Source organism: Setaria italica, chromosome VI, assembly GCF_000263155.2.
Source record: "Setaria italica strain Yugu1 chromosome VI, Setaria_italica_v2.0, whole genome shotgun sequence".
NCBI lineage: Eukaryota > Viridiplantae > Streptophyta > Magnoliopsida > Poales > Poaceae > Setaria > Setaria italica.
In genome coordinates, this window is record NC_028455.1 from 28,088,684 (window position 1) to 28,106,245 (window position 17,562).

A 17,562-nucleotide genomic window follows, 5' to 3' on the forward strand; every position below is an offset into this window, starting at 1 on the left:
GGTTCTACAACTAGATAATTATCTAAATGGATAGCGCTAGTTGCAATCACAACCGTAGCCGAGGACCCCCTTTTCTGTAGTAGCAGATTTTTTTTCCATTAGCCATTCGTATTATTTGGTCGAACTCAAGGGGTGAATTGCTGTTTGCAGTTCAGTACAACTCTATGGTAAATGTTAGAAATATGTTTTTTTCACTAGAGATTGTAAAAGGTTAATGCAACCTTGTTGTCTTCTGATTTTGATGTGGTTTAGTATATATGCTAATGTCACATGGATTTTCAGTAATCCTAGGCTGTGCCCTTCGAATGTAAGCTAAGACTTTTGGTGATGTAAGTGGCTGCATGTGTCTCATGGGACACATGATATGCTGATATTATGTAGGAGAAACTGATTTGTTTGTTAACTGAATTGATTGCATACACATAGTGGTGAACCTTTGTACAGTTGTATCATATTGCAGTATGAGTGATGTGAAGTGAAAGCAGAATGGATGGGATGGGGCTTGGAGGATTACAATCACTTCTAATACACCCTTTTATATTTATCTAAAGTGCCTATTTGTTCCACAACATAATTATATGGTCTGGAATGGGTTGTAGATTGATAGGAGATTTTTGTTCCTCATTGATATGGGTATGGCTGACTGGAATCATATGTCTAGTTGATATATATTTTGCAGCATCAACTGTTATGGTAACTACTAGCAATGGCAACTCTGTTTTGGGAAAGTTAGGTGTAAGATGGTTTGCTGTAATGTTTTTGAATTTCACAAGGCGCCTCAGGCAGCTCATAATAAGATATTTGATTCATTGCACAAGAGGATACCATGGAAATGCTTTTGTACTTGCAGAAATTTGTTTTACCAGAAGATTTTAAGTTGTAGACTGTAGAATGGACTTGCAGAGCTTTAGTTGTGTATGATTGGATTTAATCAATCGATTCCTTACTGTTTACCCTTAAACATGCTCATTTTCAGGCGGATCAAAACCAGGCAATTTCAATGGTTTCCTATTATGCTTCATCTTCAGAACCTGCTCAAGTTCGTGGTAAAACTGTATATATCCAATATTCAAACAGGCAAGAAATTACCAACAATAAAGGCACTGGTGATTCTTCTGGCAATGTCCTGCTTGTCACTTTTGAAGGTGTTCAGCCTAATGACGTCACCATAGAAGTCATTCATTTGGTAAGTCTATATTTACATTTGAATGTATTCACTTACCTGCTAGAGCAGCCTTCTGCATCCCTTGGGCTGTCCAAATGTTCTTTCAGTTGCGAAACATCTTTATACATATTTTTTTTAAAAAATCATGTATGTGCTTAATATGACTTATCTTAATGATTGTACATGGTCATATCTTCCTGTTAGTTGACAAGCTCAGAAAATTCTTTCTGAAAATGCACAACATTAATGTTGATTATCCTCTGTTAAATTATAAACTTTAGGATGTATATCCTGGTTTCTGGCAAGAAATATAAGATTAGGAAGCCCAAAAGTCAAGGCATTGATTCTGCCCAGAATAATAGTACAATATGCACCAGGCAAGTACTTTGACAACACCGAATTGGAAAGAGGATTCAAAAAATTGCTTCTGTTATGGAGTTTGTTATTTGTTAAATTCTGTTTCTGTAGTATAGGCTCTGTTTATTACATATTTACAGATGTATAGTAGCTACCTTGTGAATTCATGCCTCCCGCACGATTTGCTGATGTGCTCCATCTATTCTCTGCTTAACCTTATGCTTGCTATTCTACTGTTTTGTTGGATGGTAAGCCACTATCCTCAAATCTGGCTAACAATTGTTTGTGCCGAATATAATTTAGGTATTTTCGGCATTTGGATTCGTTCACAAGATAGCTACTTTCGAGAAAGCAGCTGGTTTCCAGGTAAGTTAGTTGTTCTCAAGTTGCCTACACATGACTCCATTGTGCATTGAGCTAAACTGTTGGATATTTCACAGGCGCTTATCCAATATACTGATGCCCCAACTGCTCTTGAAGCTAAAAACTCATTGGATGGAAGAAGCATCCCAAAGTAATGCATTTTACAATTTTGCTAATTGCTATTGCGGCCTACAGACCTCCAACACAAAGTTACCTATGTGACATTTCTCTTTCAGATACTTACTTCCAGAACATATCAATGCCTGCCACATGCGCATAACCTTTTCTGCGCATAAGGATTTGAATATCAAATTTCAGTCACATCGTAGCAGGTACAATAAAGTGGCACATACTTTACATTTGATCTAAAATTCTCTTTTGCATATTATGTACTCCCTTCATATCGATTTTAAAGGCATAAAGTTTTGCCAATCTTGTTCCTAAATATAATGCATGCATGCAAGTCAGCTTTCTCTTTTCTCTCTCCTTTTCTGTTCTTATTCTCATATAAAAATGGCCACAAAAAGTTGTCTGTGTCCTGTTGATAATGTTTTAAAAATATTATTACCTGCTTTGGTGCTACGCAGTTTACCTCTGCTCACTTTTGACCATTTTTTTGGTTGAACAGGGATTACACTAATCCTTATCTTCCTGTGAACCAAACTGCAATTGAGGGGATTGTGCAGGTTTGCTTCATATACTAATATCTCATGCTGTTTTGCTTCACTTGCATTTTTGTACTGTTCCTCACACAAAGGTAAATTTGCAGCCAACAGTAGGCCCTGATGGAAAGATAAAGGAGCCTGAGAGTAATGTACTTTTAGCATCAATTGAGAACATGCAGTATGCTGTGACAGTGGATGTTTTGCACACTGTAAGAATAATACAGTACCTTCTGTTTATTTAAAATAAAGTACTTATTTGAAGGCAAGCTATATAATTACATTAATGTGGTAATTTCAGGTGTTTTCTGCTTTTGGTACTGTTCAAAAAATTGCAATGTTTGAGAAGAATGGTGGAATGCAGGCTCTAATTCAATATCCAGGTATGCTAACTCAATTGCACCCAACAAGATATACCCTGGCCTTGGTGAACTCTGAAATAGATTCCTTGGCTGTATTTATTGCCTTGGCATGTAGTTGTAATTTGCTTACACACAGTTGAGCACATTTCATATGTCATGCTCCCTCTGTTTGAAAGTATTGGGGCATGGAGTTTTTCCAAACTATTTTCAAATATACTGCGTGTATGCAAATTTAATGACATTTTTTCAGTCTTTTCCCTGATTTATACCCTCTCATTCTCTCCCAATCTCGTTAACATGAGTAACCAGTCACGCTGTTATTCTCTCCCTTTTTGCATCGTAAGTTTCTAAGTTTGGGAACTTCAGCAGAGAGGTGTCGGAGTTCGGGAAGGCATAAAATGGACATCTGCAACTTTCAACAGCTATAAAGTTGCCTTTAGTAATTTCTTGATCATTTTTTACCCTTTTATGTAATCATACTCTCTTTCTTAATAGGGGCTTGCTACAAACTTCCATTCTGTCAATCATTGCACTTTCCTCAAGACATTTACCCAGTCCCACTTTATGCATCTTTATCTGTTTAGCGTGTTGGGGATTAGAATAGTCAGCACTTACTATTGTCAACATGTCTTAGCAGAGGTCCTGTTGTTGAATAGTGTCTTTTCATCTGATTTGTGGTCCTTTCTCTAGCTTATTGAGGCACATCTTTGAAAAATATAACAATCCAAATGACATTCAACTTATTGATGCTCATTACTGTTTGCACTATCTAGGGGTATAGATGAAATTGAACTGATTTGATAAAAACAAAGGGAAGGTTAAATATTCTTTCGCCCATACTTTTGACATCATGTCCCCGGATCCTTAGCACCCTGTAAATTCTTTTCTTGTTTTCGAGTGGAATTGCTAATCTTGTTTTCCCTTTGCTATGGAGTTATAGCATTAATATTTAGTAGAGGAACACATATTCATTTGACTGACAAAAAGCTATATTTGCAGATGTAACAACTGCAGCAGTTGCTAAACAAGCCCTGGAGGGACACTGCATATATGATGGTGGTTACTGTAAGCTTCATCTGTCATACTCTCGTCATACTGATCTCAATGTAAAGGTATAAATAGTAGTTTCAGGCTGTGTAAATTAGCAAATAATTGATTGAAGTAAATATCTTGTGGACTAATAATAATGAAGTTGGCTCAATTAGTAAAACGGAATACCTATTGCTGTTCATTCAATTTGACAAAAGTACGCTTTCTCAACATTGTTTTCCTTGGAGCTTCCTGTTTTCGCCTTGGTCTAACTGGGGACCATTTGTTTGCATTCAGGCGCATGATGAGAGAAGCAGGGATTACACACTTTCAGACCCTAATGCGCAACTGCAAGCTGCTGCACAAGCACCAGCTCCAGGAGTGGCATGGCAGAACACTGCAGCACCAGCTGCTCCGTTTTATGCAAGCACAGCAGCATCACCTCCTGCTGGAGTTGGACAAGTGCCTGCTTGGAATCCTAACATGCAGGCAGGGGCTTTCGCATCTGCATCCACCCCGTACCCTAGCCAACCGATGATGGCAAACGCCATGCCTCACTATCCTGCTGTTGGAACCAGTTCAGGCGCCCCACCTGTGCCATTTCAGGCGTCACAGCAGATGCCCCAGTACGGCATCCCCCCTGGTGCACCGCCGCACGCACCACCAGCTGGCCAACCAATGTACTTCCCGAAATAAGGTGGTTCCATTCGATGATATTGTCAGAGAGCAACTGCATGTTACCTGCAGCCAGTTGTGGTCTGCATATGCCCCTTTGAAATTTTGGAAGTGCGTTGTAACTCTTCAATGTAGCTCTTTGTAACTTGCGAGCTCGCATCGCAAGTATACCTCTGCGCCGGTTGTCTGTAAAACTGTCCGCCGAAATTAGAAATGTTAATCTATTAGCCTGAATGATGTATTGTTGAGCTCAATCTCTGAGTTATTTTGATGCCTCGCAAGTCATGATTTGTCGGAGGCAGATGCTAATGTCTCTCTTCAAGTGCGCAGCGCGCTCTTGCAATACCTCCAGTGGCAAGTGCTGTTCGGTAGAGCGCTGAGAATAAGATGCAAGTGTTACCTGGTTGTTTCCGTCTAAACACAAACGTTTGGACGTGGGAATTTTTGCTAGAACCTAGTCAACTGGAATCTTTAATTTGGAGCGGGTAACGTTTTGTAACCATATAAATCTAAATGTTAAATGTGACGTGGAATCTTTTCAGAGTTTGTACTGAATGTAAACCAGTTATTGTCGTGCCAACCACTGATCCAAAACTTTTCATCGTGCTCGTGCAAGATACTTGTTGGTCACGACTGATCCAAAACTTTGTATCGTGCCACCGAGATTTTTTTTTTCCCTACGGCACCAAAGGGCAGTCACGACTGACGAGTAAGATCATACTAAAATCTAGGCACCGAACGATCTGGACCAGCCATTCGCCCATTCCTCAGGCCTGCCCGTCCGACGTGGCAGCCAGCACTAGCCATGGTTCGCACCGGCATCCAATGGCAACACCCCGTTTGATTCCCCCGTATCCCAGCATCCGGATAACGCAGGATAAGAGCCGCCGCTCCCCATTGGCCACACCCGGTCCCAGGCGGCGTCCCGTCCGTCCGATCCCGCCGCGCCGCCGATCCCCGCCGTCCGCGGCAGCCGGCGCCTCCTGGCCACACCCGCCGGGGTGCCCCGCCCCGGCAGTTTAATACAAACCTTGGCTGCTCCTGCCGGCTAAAACGAACGTGCTCTTCCTCTCCATTCCTCTGCCACTCCCATCTCACCGCGAAGCATGGCGTCCGTCACCGCCCGCACCCCGGTCGCGGCCCTGCGCCCGTCGGCGTCGCTCAGGTCGTCGGCCTTCGTCGGCCACTCTAGCCGCCTCGGCCGCGCCGCTGCGCCGACGAGGCGCAGCCTCAGGGCGGAGGCCAAGGGCGAGTGGCTCCCCGGCCTCCCTTCCCCCGCCTACCTCGACGGCAGGTCAGTGCTAGCTCTTCGGCCGGCGGCGACAGCAGCTGACTAACTGACCCGCACATCATGTTGACATGTTGTTGTGTTTTGACTGCTGTCGCAGCCTGCCGGGCGACAATGGTTTCGACCCGCTGGGCCTGGCGGAGGACCCGGAGAACCTGCGGTGGTTCGTGCAGGCGGAGCTGGTGAACGGGCGGTGGGCGATGCTGGGGGTGGCCGGGATGCTGATCCCGGAGGTGCTGACCAAGGCCGGGCTCATCAACGCGCCGCAGTGGTACGACGCCGGCAAGTCGGAGTACTTCGCGTCGTCGTCCACGCTGTTCGTCATCGAGTTCATCCTCTTCCACTACGTCGAGATCCGGCGGTGGCAGGACATCAAGAACCCCGGCAGCGTCAACCAGGACCCCATCTTCAAGAGCTACAGCCTGCCGCCCCACGAGTGCGGATACCCCGGCAGCGTCTTCAACCCGCTCAACTTCGCGCCCACGCTCGAGGCCAAGGAGAAGGAGCTCGCCAACGGTGAGTAGCGTCTGATCCCGTGACTACACGGTCGCCGTCCGCCGGCAACTTTAAATGTTTACTAACCATATCCGGATGTGATGTGCCTGTTCATGCAGGGAGGCTGGCCATGCTGGCGTTCCTGGGGTTCCTGATCCAGCACAACGTCACCGGCAAGGGGCCCTTCGACAACCTGCTGCAGCACCTGTCCGACCCATGGCACAACACCATCATCCAGACTTTCTCCGGTTGAGTCGACGGGGAGTGATCACCAATTTGGTGGGCTGATGGGGACAGGAGGACATACATTGATACGCGATCGATGTGAATTCCTTTCTGTGTGGATCATCAGTTTGTGATGTGTGTTTAATCCGGAGAGGAGATTAAGGACTGTGTTGTAATAATGCTGTATGCATGGTGAGGAGAGTGAGTACTGAGGGGTGATTGGTATGTACATTAATGACAAGGGTGGTTAAGGGTAGAGATTGTTTGATCAGTATCTTATCTCTCGATGGGGTTCGTTCCGTGCCTTTTTACACCTGCTTGTCCGTAAATGCTTATGTGTGGAATTAAACAGGTAACTTATAAGTTATAAGCGTGGGCTCTAAAGAATTGACATGGGGCTAGATGGATTGGAACTTGGAAGATAGAATACCCTCGACTACGCAACAGGAAAACACAGCTGTTAGTTCTGGTTCCAACAAAATACGTAGCTGAAAGTGAATCTGGAACATGCTATTTGGGGAGAGGCTGCCTGCATATACGTACCATCGCAACTGCCAACAATCACAATGAAAACAGGCAAACGTTCCACATTAATTCGTGAGTGATGAGATACAATCTAGTGACAAGAATTTTGTATTAATTATTGCATCTGAAAAAATGATGAAAAACAACAGGATACGAAAGTAATGCAGGTGCAGTAACAGGTGAAAACAACAGAAATTTCTTAATGGATGTTTGGACTTTGGAAGATCATGCCTCGTCCAACACAAGGGCTGGAAACTACGCTATTTCCTCCAACCAGAAATACAAGTTCACCTAGGTTTGTCCCAAATCAAATTCTTTTAGCTGTAATGGTAAATAACAAAATAATTTTATAGATTGAGAACACAAGATTGCTAATTCTTTATAATCATTATATATAAAAATCATTTTAATTAAGATAATTTATTTTTATAGATATTGCTAGTCATGTTGTCATATTGAAGACCATGTCAATATACTAAATGACTTATATTTCTGATCGGAGGAGTGCATCGCAATGTCCATTGGATTCTATGTTACTGCAGGGATTGGAGATCAAGTAAGAGACGAGCCTCCTCTGCAGTACTACAATGCAAAGGGACTCGTGCTCATTTGCACGTTGGCAATTGGCATGATCACAATCAGACCCATGCGCTAGTGTCCGCGAGTCCCTATGCGTAGTACAGAAGAATCGGTTCGCAAGTGGGAGGAAGGATGCTGGGAAGAAGTCATGCTCATGCTGGTGCTGCCATCGTCCATCTGATGTAAATGCACCGAGTGTTGGGACGGCTTGACACGCTCCGAGACTTCCCTATACATGCCCAACGATATTGTCATCTTAGGTTTTTTGCCCCTCTTGAGGAAGATCAAGAAGTTTAGCAGTTCATTGTCCTCAAGAAATGACAATGGTTCATCTGTGAGCTCTGCTATAACAAGTTGAGAACTTATGTATTTCAAACTTGCATTATTTAACTGATGTTATTAGATTTTTCTAAAGGGAACTCTGTTCATCATGTTGAGAGGAAAGATCTGCTCTTGCTTTCACAGTAGATTTAATTGGGCTCGGCCTGCCAGTCGGCCATATTGTCTAGCCCAGCGTTTTCTTGCTGTTTTAGATGATTCGGCCTGCCTCCTTCAACAGTGGGCCAGCGGACAATACCCCTGATTGGTCCTGTGACCTGTGACTCGCACCCTTCCCATCCCGTGTCGTGTTCGTGTAGAATAGAAGTCCACCCAAGTCAAAGCTCTCGCCGTCGTCCTCCAAGGCGGCGCCGAATCAATCCGCCGCCGCCCCGCACCCGCCCCGCGCGGCCGTCTCCATCGCGCCTCTGGCCGCCGGATAACACACATCTAGCGCCGTCCCCTCCTCCCCTGCCGTCGAAACCTGAAAGCTCGTTCGGGAGGAGCCGCACGGTACCTGTTCGACGGAATGCGTCTCTAAGACGGAATGGCCGTTACCGGGTCGGCCGTAGGGCGCGGCGCGGTTCGTCCCCTCATGCGGCTGGTCACCATGAGCGGCGCGCCGATCATGCAGCAGCTGCACCTGGAGGAGCGGCTCCTGCGCCGCACGGCGGACAACTGGTGCGTCATCAACGACGGCACGGCGCCCCCCACCATCGTCATGGGCGTTTCCGGGTAAAAACTTATCTTCCTCTCCGATGGATTCTGTCGGCATTGGCGCTCTTGTGGCTCGCATTCGAGTTCCTAATTCTGTTGTCGTGATGGCAGGAGAGTCTCGGAGCTTGTTGAGATAGAACCGGTCCTCCGGGACAGGGTATCGGTCGTGAGGAGGTTCAGTGGAGGTGGCACCGTCATTGTTGATCAGGGGACGGTGTTTGTGACCTTCATATGCAACAAGAGTGCCGTCGCCGGGTTGCAGCCCTTTCCGAGGGACATCATGTCATGGAGTGGGCAGTTATATGGCAAAGTGTTTGACAAATTTGGCGAATTCCATCTGCGTGAGAATGGTATGGAAGATCAACACAGATTTTCGTCATTTTAGAGCTTAACATTGAATTACTTATAGTGAGCAAAAACGCGATGTTTTAATGCAGTGTATTCTGGTGTATCTTTTGAGGATAAAAATTGTTGCCTTTGTTCATTGCATTAAAGCGGACAGAGTTTACTATCCTTCACTTAACATAATATATTTCTAAATTCGAATTTACTTTGTTAAAATATTCCCTTGGCACCAGTAAGATCCCAGGTATGTTGGGAAACTGATTTGCAATGTTCAGGATCTGCAATACTGTCCAGGATATTAACTTGGTATGCATTTGTTTTTTCAGACTATGCATTTAGTCGTCGCAAGTTTGGTGGAAATGCTCAGTCAATAACGAAAAACCGTTGGGTTCATCACACATCATTCTTGTGGGATTATGATGTGAAAAATATGGATTATCTCAAAATCCCGAAGCGTGCACCTGAGTATCGACTGGTATGATTCTAACTGCTTCTCAATCTTATTTGCAGCATCCTTTGCAAAAAGACATTGAGAATTTGTTTTTAAAAAAAAAGACATCGAGAATGATGTTTACCTATGAGCATCTCCGATCATATTATCAAATTTGAGCATCTTTAGTTTTCATTTATGGTGCGCAGAGGTAGTAGGGTAGGAATCTCGTACATGAGTAGCATGCGTGCTATCATGTTCAATGGTTTCTAAACAAGTCTATGTTAGTTTTCTCCAGGTAGTGTTATAATGTTTTCTATAGCCACCTGAAGTGAACTTTCACCCCTAATTGGTGTGAACCGCCAGTAGTTGTCGCAATCCTTGACCTGGTAAGGTCCAAGAACCAGTGGTAGTTGATTAACCATTGCTTATTTTACCAACATTAGTGATTACTCAACTAGAAAGAATCATGCATGTGTACTGCGCAAGCTAAAGTTTCAAGAGTAACTGCTAATACCGAATCCTAGAAAGCTATATGAGTTTTACTGGAAGTGCTTTATTGTTGTACTTGAACGATAATGTAGATGTCAAGCAAAGCACTGGGTAGAAATAAAGCAGACTGGCCTTTTTATCAATTGTTGGATGTGACGATCTATCATTGCCCAAAATAATGCAATGAAGTCAAGCTGTGCCAAATAGTGACTTAGTTTAACTAGTTGATTTCTGGTGGAAGTATTGCTTAGTAATGGTATGGATTATCAAACCTTGGTGCAGACCCACTTTACACAAGAACGGGCTTTACTGATTAATCAATTTCAGTTTGTGATGACTCCATGTGAAGGTGGAGTGAGAAATTTTAAAGGAAACTATTTCACCTGGGTCTAAACCAGAGTTGAGTAGTATTGTTGTTATCATATAGCTTTCATTAACATGGAGTTAGAGCTCATTTGCTATAAGAATTTTCTGGGCACATATGAACAATAATCAAGTTGTTGAGAACCAGATGGTAATACACTGCAAACTGATATTGGTTTCACCACTGGCTGTTGACTGTCTTGATTCTTGATCTGGCATTTACATGGAAATAGTGTAATGTCCATGGATTTTGGTTGGGAATGAGCTGATTTTGTTTTTTTTTGAAAAATGTGGAACTCTGACTGTGTAGGTTTGGTCCCAAACTGTCCAACAATCCCTCTTTGGATTTTAAAAATATTGTAGATGAAGTGGACCCCTTTCACAAACAGTATTTCCTGCTCGTATATGTTTTACACATTTTTTACAACATATGTTCACTTGAATGAGCCTATTTCAGAAATAGTATACCGCTCATGTTTTACAGTTTAGGTTTACAAATGGCAATCTTCACCATTAATGTACATATCTCATTTCTCTTTTCAGGCAAGAAACCACACGGATTTCTTGTGCCGCATGAAGGAGTACATGCCTTCACGGTCCGCCTTCACTGATGGGGTCATCACGGCCCTGGGAGAACACTTCTCAGTCCAACCTGCAGACTTAGAAACAGTGCTTCCTGACGACGAAGAATTCGTGCCTTCGACAAAGCTGTTATCTGAACAAGACCTAGAGGAAATCGTTTCCTCCAAAGGATATTCCCTTGGAGCACAGAAAGCCGAAGCATGACCATGATTACAGTGAGGGAATCCTCGTTTCTGTTGTGAAATCTGAAATCGATTGTTGGCGAGCTGTGGTTTCATTCAACTTCTGGGTCAGATGGCATTATGCTCACTGAACCACTGGCATTGTTATTACTTAACCCGAGCAATTGTGTGCACGCATTTATTTACTGTGGTATTGCAAGCAAGGTTGGAACAATAAACCATGAAAATATGCCCCCCCCCCCCCCCCCAATCCATTGCTTGTAGATAATTTATCTGTTGTGCAGTACATCTGAGAGCAGAGAATGAACCCGTGGAAACATTTTATTCATTGACAAGGTAGGTGTCCGCACAATCGATTCTGAGAACCAATCGAACTGGTGGCTAACGGCCGGAAATACGTAACCAAATCTGGTAATGTCTTTTCATTTCGATCCGCATGCAAAACCGATGAGGAGTGCAACTCGTGACAGCCGTGCCGGCGACCTCATGAAATCAGCTCAACCAAATTCCTTGACGAATCCCCCCAGCGTCGTCCTCTCGAAAAGCCCGGCCGGCCGAGTCCCGGCCCGTTCCCAAGTGTGAAACATGCATGCATCAAGCCTGTCCGGATTTAACCGCGGCGCTCTGCTCCGGGCCCGGATACGGAGAGCAACTTGTGATGCGCGTGCGCCCCCCACGATGAGGCACACCGTTCGTGTCGCGTACAATGACGCCGGCACAGTAGCGCGCGGCGTGGTCCGTGGGTGACGGGCACCGGCCACGGCCAGGCGCCGCGTCATGCACGAACGGGGCTACAGCGGCGGCGGGGCGGGCGCGTACGGCATCGGCGAGCAGCCGAGCACGCACGCAGATCAAGCCCAGGAGGCCAGGACAAAAGCACCCACCCAACCCACCCGGCGGTCCGGGTGGTGGGCGAGGGCGACACGGGTACGGCCAGGCGACGCAGGCACCCAACCCACCAGGCGGTGTGGGTGGTGGGCGAGGGCGACACGGGTGTCGGGGACGCACGGGCCGTCTCGAACGGCGAGCCGCGGGAGATGCCTCTCTCGACGGCCCGGCCCGGCGGCCGCCGCAGAGGATCCCGGGGGACTGGGGGAGGCCCAGCAGGCGCCCGACCGGCGCTGCGGCACAGCGGCGCCCCCAGCGCCTCGGCAGGCGCGAGTCGCCGGCCGGGCCAGGCGGCCAGCGGCACTGTGGCCTGCGCCTGCGTGCGTGCGGGTGGTCTGCACGAGGGCGGAGGGGAGAATCCGCTCGCAGATCGACTCTGCCTGCCGGTCGACACAAGCTCAAACGTGTCGCGCCGCCGCCGCCAGGCGCCACGCAATTCGACACTCGTGCGTGCCGTCGTCTGCCCGTGCACACGGTAAACGGAGATTGAAACCGGCCAAGCCCCCGTTGGGAGCGCGCCTGAGAAAACTGCCAACCGTGTAGCGTGATCTCTCTAGCAGTAGCAGGTTGCTCTTCGCACGTACTACGGGTTACGGCTCATATCACGACGTGGTCCTCGCGCGATCGGACGGGAATACGAGATCATGAGCCGTCGCGGTCTTTGGACCAACACGCGGGAGCAGGGGGCGTTCACTCAGCTAGCTAGCTTTGCAGTGCCGGCGTCGGCGAGAGGCCACCACGCACGGAATGCACGACCGGAACCACTGTACCAGGACCCCCAACCGTCCCGCGCGGCGACCCTCCCGGCGGTCGGCGGGAGATGCGCAAGCCGCAAGCGCCGAGCATGCAAGGCACGCGCGCGGCCGCGACGGCGACCCGAGCAGGTGTGCACCGCGAGCTCGACGGCCACGCATATATCCTCGATCGTGTCGCGCGTGGCGCGCGGAAGATGCATGGAGTAGGGATCGACGACGACGAGGACGTACGTCTCGACCATGGCCGCGCCGTGGACGCCGTGCGCGGGCATGCATGGCATGCCAACTGCCGTCTCGTCCATGGACCGTGTGGTCTGGATGGGCACCCGCAGCCGAACGCGCGCGACACACCGGCAGGGCGGGGCGGGCCGCCTCGTGCGCGGCATCGCCGGCCGCGGCAGGACCGGACCGGCTGATGCGCCGCGGAGTCGCGGCCGGAAATGAATGGCCTAGCTGCCTAGCTTGGTCACGCGTCGCGACAAAAGCTGCGGCAATAGGGTGAGCTAGGTCTATGCCGAGGAATATGCACCGGTGATGTGCACTTGACTTCAAGTGCCCATCAGTACAGAATTATTAGCACGAGCGGCTCGTGCTTGTTTTTGTTGAGAAATTTTGTGAACAACTTCAAACACAGGTATGGAACAATGTACTGCAGTGTACCGTGTTTTCAAAGTTGTTTCCAAAGTTTTATCATTATTAATCCCTCCATCCATTGACGTTCGCACAACCAAACAATATCTGAATGCTGGCCAGTTATAAGATTTTTGAAACAATTTCGAGCTGGACATATATAAACATTCAAAAAGTGCCTTTCCACCGAACACATGGTTACTCCCTCCAAAATCACAAAAGTGTTCACTTCTACCTAGACATTGTACTGATACATTCACTTTCTTTAATTTTTACCACAGTTACTGATATGAAATATCTGCGAAATATACAGTCAAAGTAGTTTTTCATAGGCAATTCTAATTTAAATGTGTTAACTGTAACAGAGTTATACTATATGGCGGCCTATTTACTGTTGCTACTCGTGATTCTCGTTTCTCTTTCAAATCAAGGAAAGGAATTTGTCTTGTTCCGGAAATAAAGTTGGCGTCCCACGATGCTACGAATTCATGTGCCGTCAAATTCCTGGACCAACCTAGGGGACCAGGGAGGGCTAGTACGTCGACGACCGCAAAACAACTGTAGGCGACGGCCTCGGCGACCCTTCCCGCTTCCCGGCTGGCAGGCGACGCGCGCGGCACGCAGCACCCGTCGTTCTCGCGTCCCCCGGCCCGCCTCTTGTTTGGATCCCGTGGCCGCGTACGCCGGCGTGCATGGACCGTCTCTCATTAAACGGCCGGATGGGGCATCTCCATCGGATGGATCGGCAGACGTGCATGGGACACGTTCCCGTGCATGTAAGGTCGTCGCGGCCTTGGGAATCAATGGGTTGAGGTGCGAGGTTTACCCACACTGCAGGAAATCAGGGATAAATGTTTTTTACAGCAGTTTTATTTTTTTAAGAGCAAAGACGGCTGTCAAGGTTGCAGCTAATGTATGTATTTAACTTTGTGAGATTATTATATTGGATAGTAGCATTGGTGTTTTGTTATTATTATTGAGAAAAATATACATATTATCCTGGAGAAAATGTTAGCCCAGTTTAGAAAATACTAATGTATACAAAACCAGCGTCCACCCAAAGATAATAATATGCAAAAATTCTAATTTTTCTCCTTTTTGTTTGATGACGAATCACATGTCTTCTGGTGTACAGGGCATCGGGAGTGTTGAGAATAAGGGGTCCCGAGAGCAACTCCAAAAGACTACTAATCTTACCTCTAATATCTTCTTTAGGGGGAAAATAAAAAAAGAACTCCAACCGTTCCCCCAACCCTCCCCCAATCTTTTCGCGACGCCAAAAAACAGCCGGCCACCGCATATATTTTTGCGTTCACATACCTTCCCCAATCGGCCGATTCACGCGCGCGAGCAGACCACCCTTCCCACGCGCGCGAGCAGACCACCCTTCCCGCGCGCAAGCAGCACTTTCCCCCGCGCGCGCAGCGGCAGCGGCGGGGCGAACCGGCTCCAGTCCGAGGCGAGGGAGGAAGCTGGCGGCGGGGCAAGGGAGCAGGAAGCAGATGCAGGCACCACTGTTGGCCGCTCCTATCCGGCAGGGCCAAGTAAGGCACGGCGGTGGGATGCTTCAATGGCGCGTGGTGCTCGTCGGCGGCCAGCACCCTGAATGGCTCAACGGCGACCACATTCCTCAATGGACCGCAGCGGTACAAATTTGCAGAGGTCCAGCGTCGACAACCTTGACCTGCCCAGTGGTCCTCCGATGGCAGCCCTTCCCGGCGACGATTTGGATTCCGTCGACCCCTCTGCTGCCTTTGAAGCGGCTAACGGCAACTCATTTGGGAATGGTATGAATCATAAGCTTTTCATTTCAATTCTGTATGATAATAGATGGATTCCGTCGGCTTATCATGGGAGAGATAGTGTAGTTTGTAGAACAGACTCTTAATCTGTAAGACTGTAGGTGAATGCGTTGTTCCTAGAAGCAACCTTGGACCTGTCCCTGGAAACAAGAGCAACCTTGGACCTGTTTATCAAAATTAGTTTGGTTCTTATTACCTGAAAACTTATTCTTGAACTGAGAGAAGCGTTCATTAAGCTTTGACAGAAAATTTATTAGTGATTAAATGCTTGCAGGAAATAGATATTTTTCCAACATCAACAATTAACCAATCTATTATAGCAACACATATGCTGACCAACAGTCATAGGCAATTGAAGTTGGTCCAGTAGCCCCTCCGTGAGGCCAAATCACAAGAGATCAAAAAATTTCAGTGACCATGAAGATGAGATTTTGGTTTCAGCGTGGCTGAATGTAAGCTTGGATCTGGTCGTAGGCAAAGATCAAAAAGGTGGCAAATATTGATCTCGTATCTATGAGTACTTCCATGAACACAAGACGTGCCCCTCAAAGTGTACCATTAATTCTCTCATGCACCTGTGGGAGACCATACAAAAATGTGTGAACAAGTTTTGTGGATGTCTAACACGGATTGAGTTAAGATGTCAGAGTGGTACTACAATGAAAGACAAGGTACTTACTCACTATGCAATACCATGATTTGTTTGGACTATTTTATTTTTATATATCGTATATGAATATCCCTTGGATATTGGTGTGTGTAGGTTACATAGGCATGTGCTTTGTACAAGTCTGAAGACGAACATCAGAAAACATTCCAGTTCATGCATTGTTGGAATAAGCTGAGATCACAACCAAAATAGCTTTCTAAAATTGATGAATTAGCTTCTGCTAAAACATCTAACAAGAAGCAGAAGACAAACTCAACTGCTGATCCGAGTGCAAGTTTACCAAGTGAAATAGGATAAGGTGAGGTTCAAGGCCTAGAGGATAATACATTGACAAGGCCAATTGGTAGGAAGAAGGCAAAAACAGCACTGCTGCAAGAGAAGAAAAAAAGTGTGACAGCAATCTTAGGAAATATGTGGGCACAGAAGAAAAAAATTGATGGGAGAAAGAGCTTAAAAAAAGAGGAGAGGTTCAACAAGGCATTTGCTCTTGAACAGGATCGAGTTGCAAATGAAAAATTACTTCTTGAGGTGAGAAGTCAGGACGTCCAGTTGCAGAAAAGGAGGGATGAAGAGAGGATTATGACCATGAAGCTTACTGAGCAAAAGAAATACTACATGTCCTTGCGAGCTGAGATCATGAGCCAACTAACTATGCCTAGTACTTAATTACTATCATGTTTGTGTTCTGTTGATTTAGGAACTATTTCAGATTGTGTTCTGTTCTCTTCCTTTCCTTCAATTACATGACCTGTAACTATTTTAGATTGTGTTCTGTTCATTCCTGATGGATGAAGGTTCTTTGGGTGTAAATTTTCGCTTTGATTCCTGGGGTTGGTTATCTCTTGGTGTTGCCACTTAATTCTGAATGTGGTGTTCGACCTGCCATTGCTCAATGAGGCCACGCTTTGTTTAGAGCTTTCGATCTATGAATTCTGAAGTTCAAACAGATTGCACTGTCAATCATAAAGTCTGAAGAAAATCAGAGCTTTGTGACCATAAATTTGTTGTGAAAACCACAGCTACTTTTAGCTCCAGCACAATGATTTCACAATGTACTTTCTGAAGAAAATAGCCATAGCCAGCATGAGAGTCAGCCGCAAGCTACAAAAATTGAACGTCAGGCACCAAACATTACAAAACGTCCATGCTTTTTCAGTGAAGCACAATGCAGAGATCAAAGCCCTCATGCTTTTATTAATTAGCTTTCATAAAATGATGTAAACAGCTGCTGCCAATTACAAATAAATCTATAACGTACAAAAATTATTGAAAATTATTGAAAGTAATAATAAATATAAACTATAGGTAATCATTTGTAGATGTCAGGATGATGTTGCCACATGTGCTCAATGAGGTCATCTTGAAGCTGAATGTGAATATCTTTGTCCCTTATATTCTTGTAGGTGTTTCATTGTGAGAAATCTTCACCTTTTCTCTCACCCCATCATAATTTAAATCATCTTCCTCATCGCGGTCATCCTCAACTACCATGCTATGCATAATGCAACAAACCCTCATGATTTGTCCGAGGGTGTCTTCATCCCAAAATCGAGCTGGCCCCCTAATGATAGCGAAATGAGCCTGTAGAACCCCAAACGCTTGTTCTACATCCTTCCTACAAGATTCTTGGGCAGTTGCAAAATATTTCTTCTTGTTACCTTGT

At 46.1% G+C, this 17,562-nt stretch overlaps 3 protein-coding genes across 3 annotated transcripts; all 3 read left to right on the forward strand.

Moving 5' to 3' along the window:
- Window positions 1-931: 931 nt before the first annotated feature.
- On the forward strand, window positions 932-4,867 carry LOC101778585 (polypyrimidine tract-binding protein homolog 1; the record flags this gene model as incomplete). The annotated part of the gene is made up of 9 exons (XM_004974674.2): window positions 932-1,186; window positions 1,826-1,888; window positions 1,963-2,036; window positions 2,122-2,217; window positions 2,514-2,571; window positions 2,655-2,759; window positions 2,849-2,930; window positions 3,909-4,021; window positions 4,236-4,867. Coding segments are annotated over 9 exons (1,245 nt in total), but the record flags the coding sequence as incomplete, so codon positions are not given.
- Window positions 4,868-5,649: 782 nt separating this feature from the next.
- On the forward strand, window positions 5,650-6,932 carry LOC101768994 (chlorophyll a-b binding protein P4, chloroplastic). Its single transcript, XM_004973455.4, has 3 exons — window positions 5,650-5,907; window positions 6,002-6,417; window positions 6,516-6,932. Exons 1-3 carry the CDS (start codon window positions 5,720-5,722, stop codon window positions 6,647-6,649), a joined length of 738 nt encoding a protein of 245 aa, XP_004973512.1. The 5' UTR covers window positions 5,650-5,719; the 3' UTR covers window positions 6,650-6,932.
- Window positions 6,933-8,324: 1,392 nt separating this feature from the next.
- On the forward strand, window positions 8,325-11,375 carry LOC101769395 (lipoate-protein ligase LplJ). The gene is made up of 4 exons (XM_004973456.2): window positions 8,325-8,778; window positions 8,872-9,110; window positions 9,432-9,580; window positions 10,934-11,375. The coding sequence occupies exons 1-4, from the start codon at window positions 8,591-8,593 to the stop codon at window positions 11,174-11,176; spliced, it is 819 nt and encodes a 272-aa protein (XP_004973513.1). The 5' UTR covers window positions 8,325-8,590; the 3' UTR covers window positions 11,177-11,375.
- The last annotated feature ends 6,187 nt before the right edge of the window (window positions 11,376-17,562 follow it).

Coding starts and splice junctions, on each gene's coding strand:
- LOC101768994 (XM_004973455.4), top strand. CDS start 5,720: ATGGCGTCCGTCACCGCCCGCACCCCGGTCGCGGCCCTGCGCCCGTCG. Junction 5,908..6,001: donor CCCGCCTACCTCGACGGCAG/GTCAGTGCTAGC, acceptor CTGCTGTCGCAG/CCTGCCGGGCGACAATGGTT. Junction 6,418..6,515: donor GGAGAAGGAGCTCGCCAACG/GTGAGTAGCGTC, acceptor CTGTTCATGCAG/GGAGGCTGGCCATGCTGGCG.
- LOC101769395 (XM_004973456.2), top strand. CDS start 8,591: ATGGCCGTTACCGGGTCGGCCGTAGGGCGCGGCGCGGTTCGTCCCCTC. Junction 9,111..9,431: donor ATTCCATCTGCGTGAGAATG/GTATGGAAGATC, acceptor TTGTTTTTTCAG/ACTATGCATTTAGTCGTCGC. Junction 9,581..10,933: donor GTGCACCTGAGTATCGACTG/GTATGATTCTAA, acceptor TTCTCTTTTCAG/GCAAGAAACCACACGGATTT.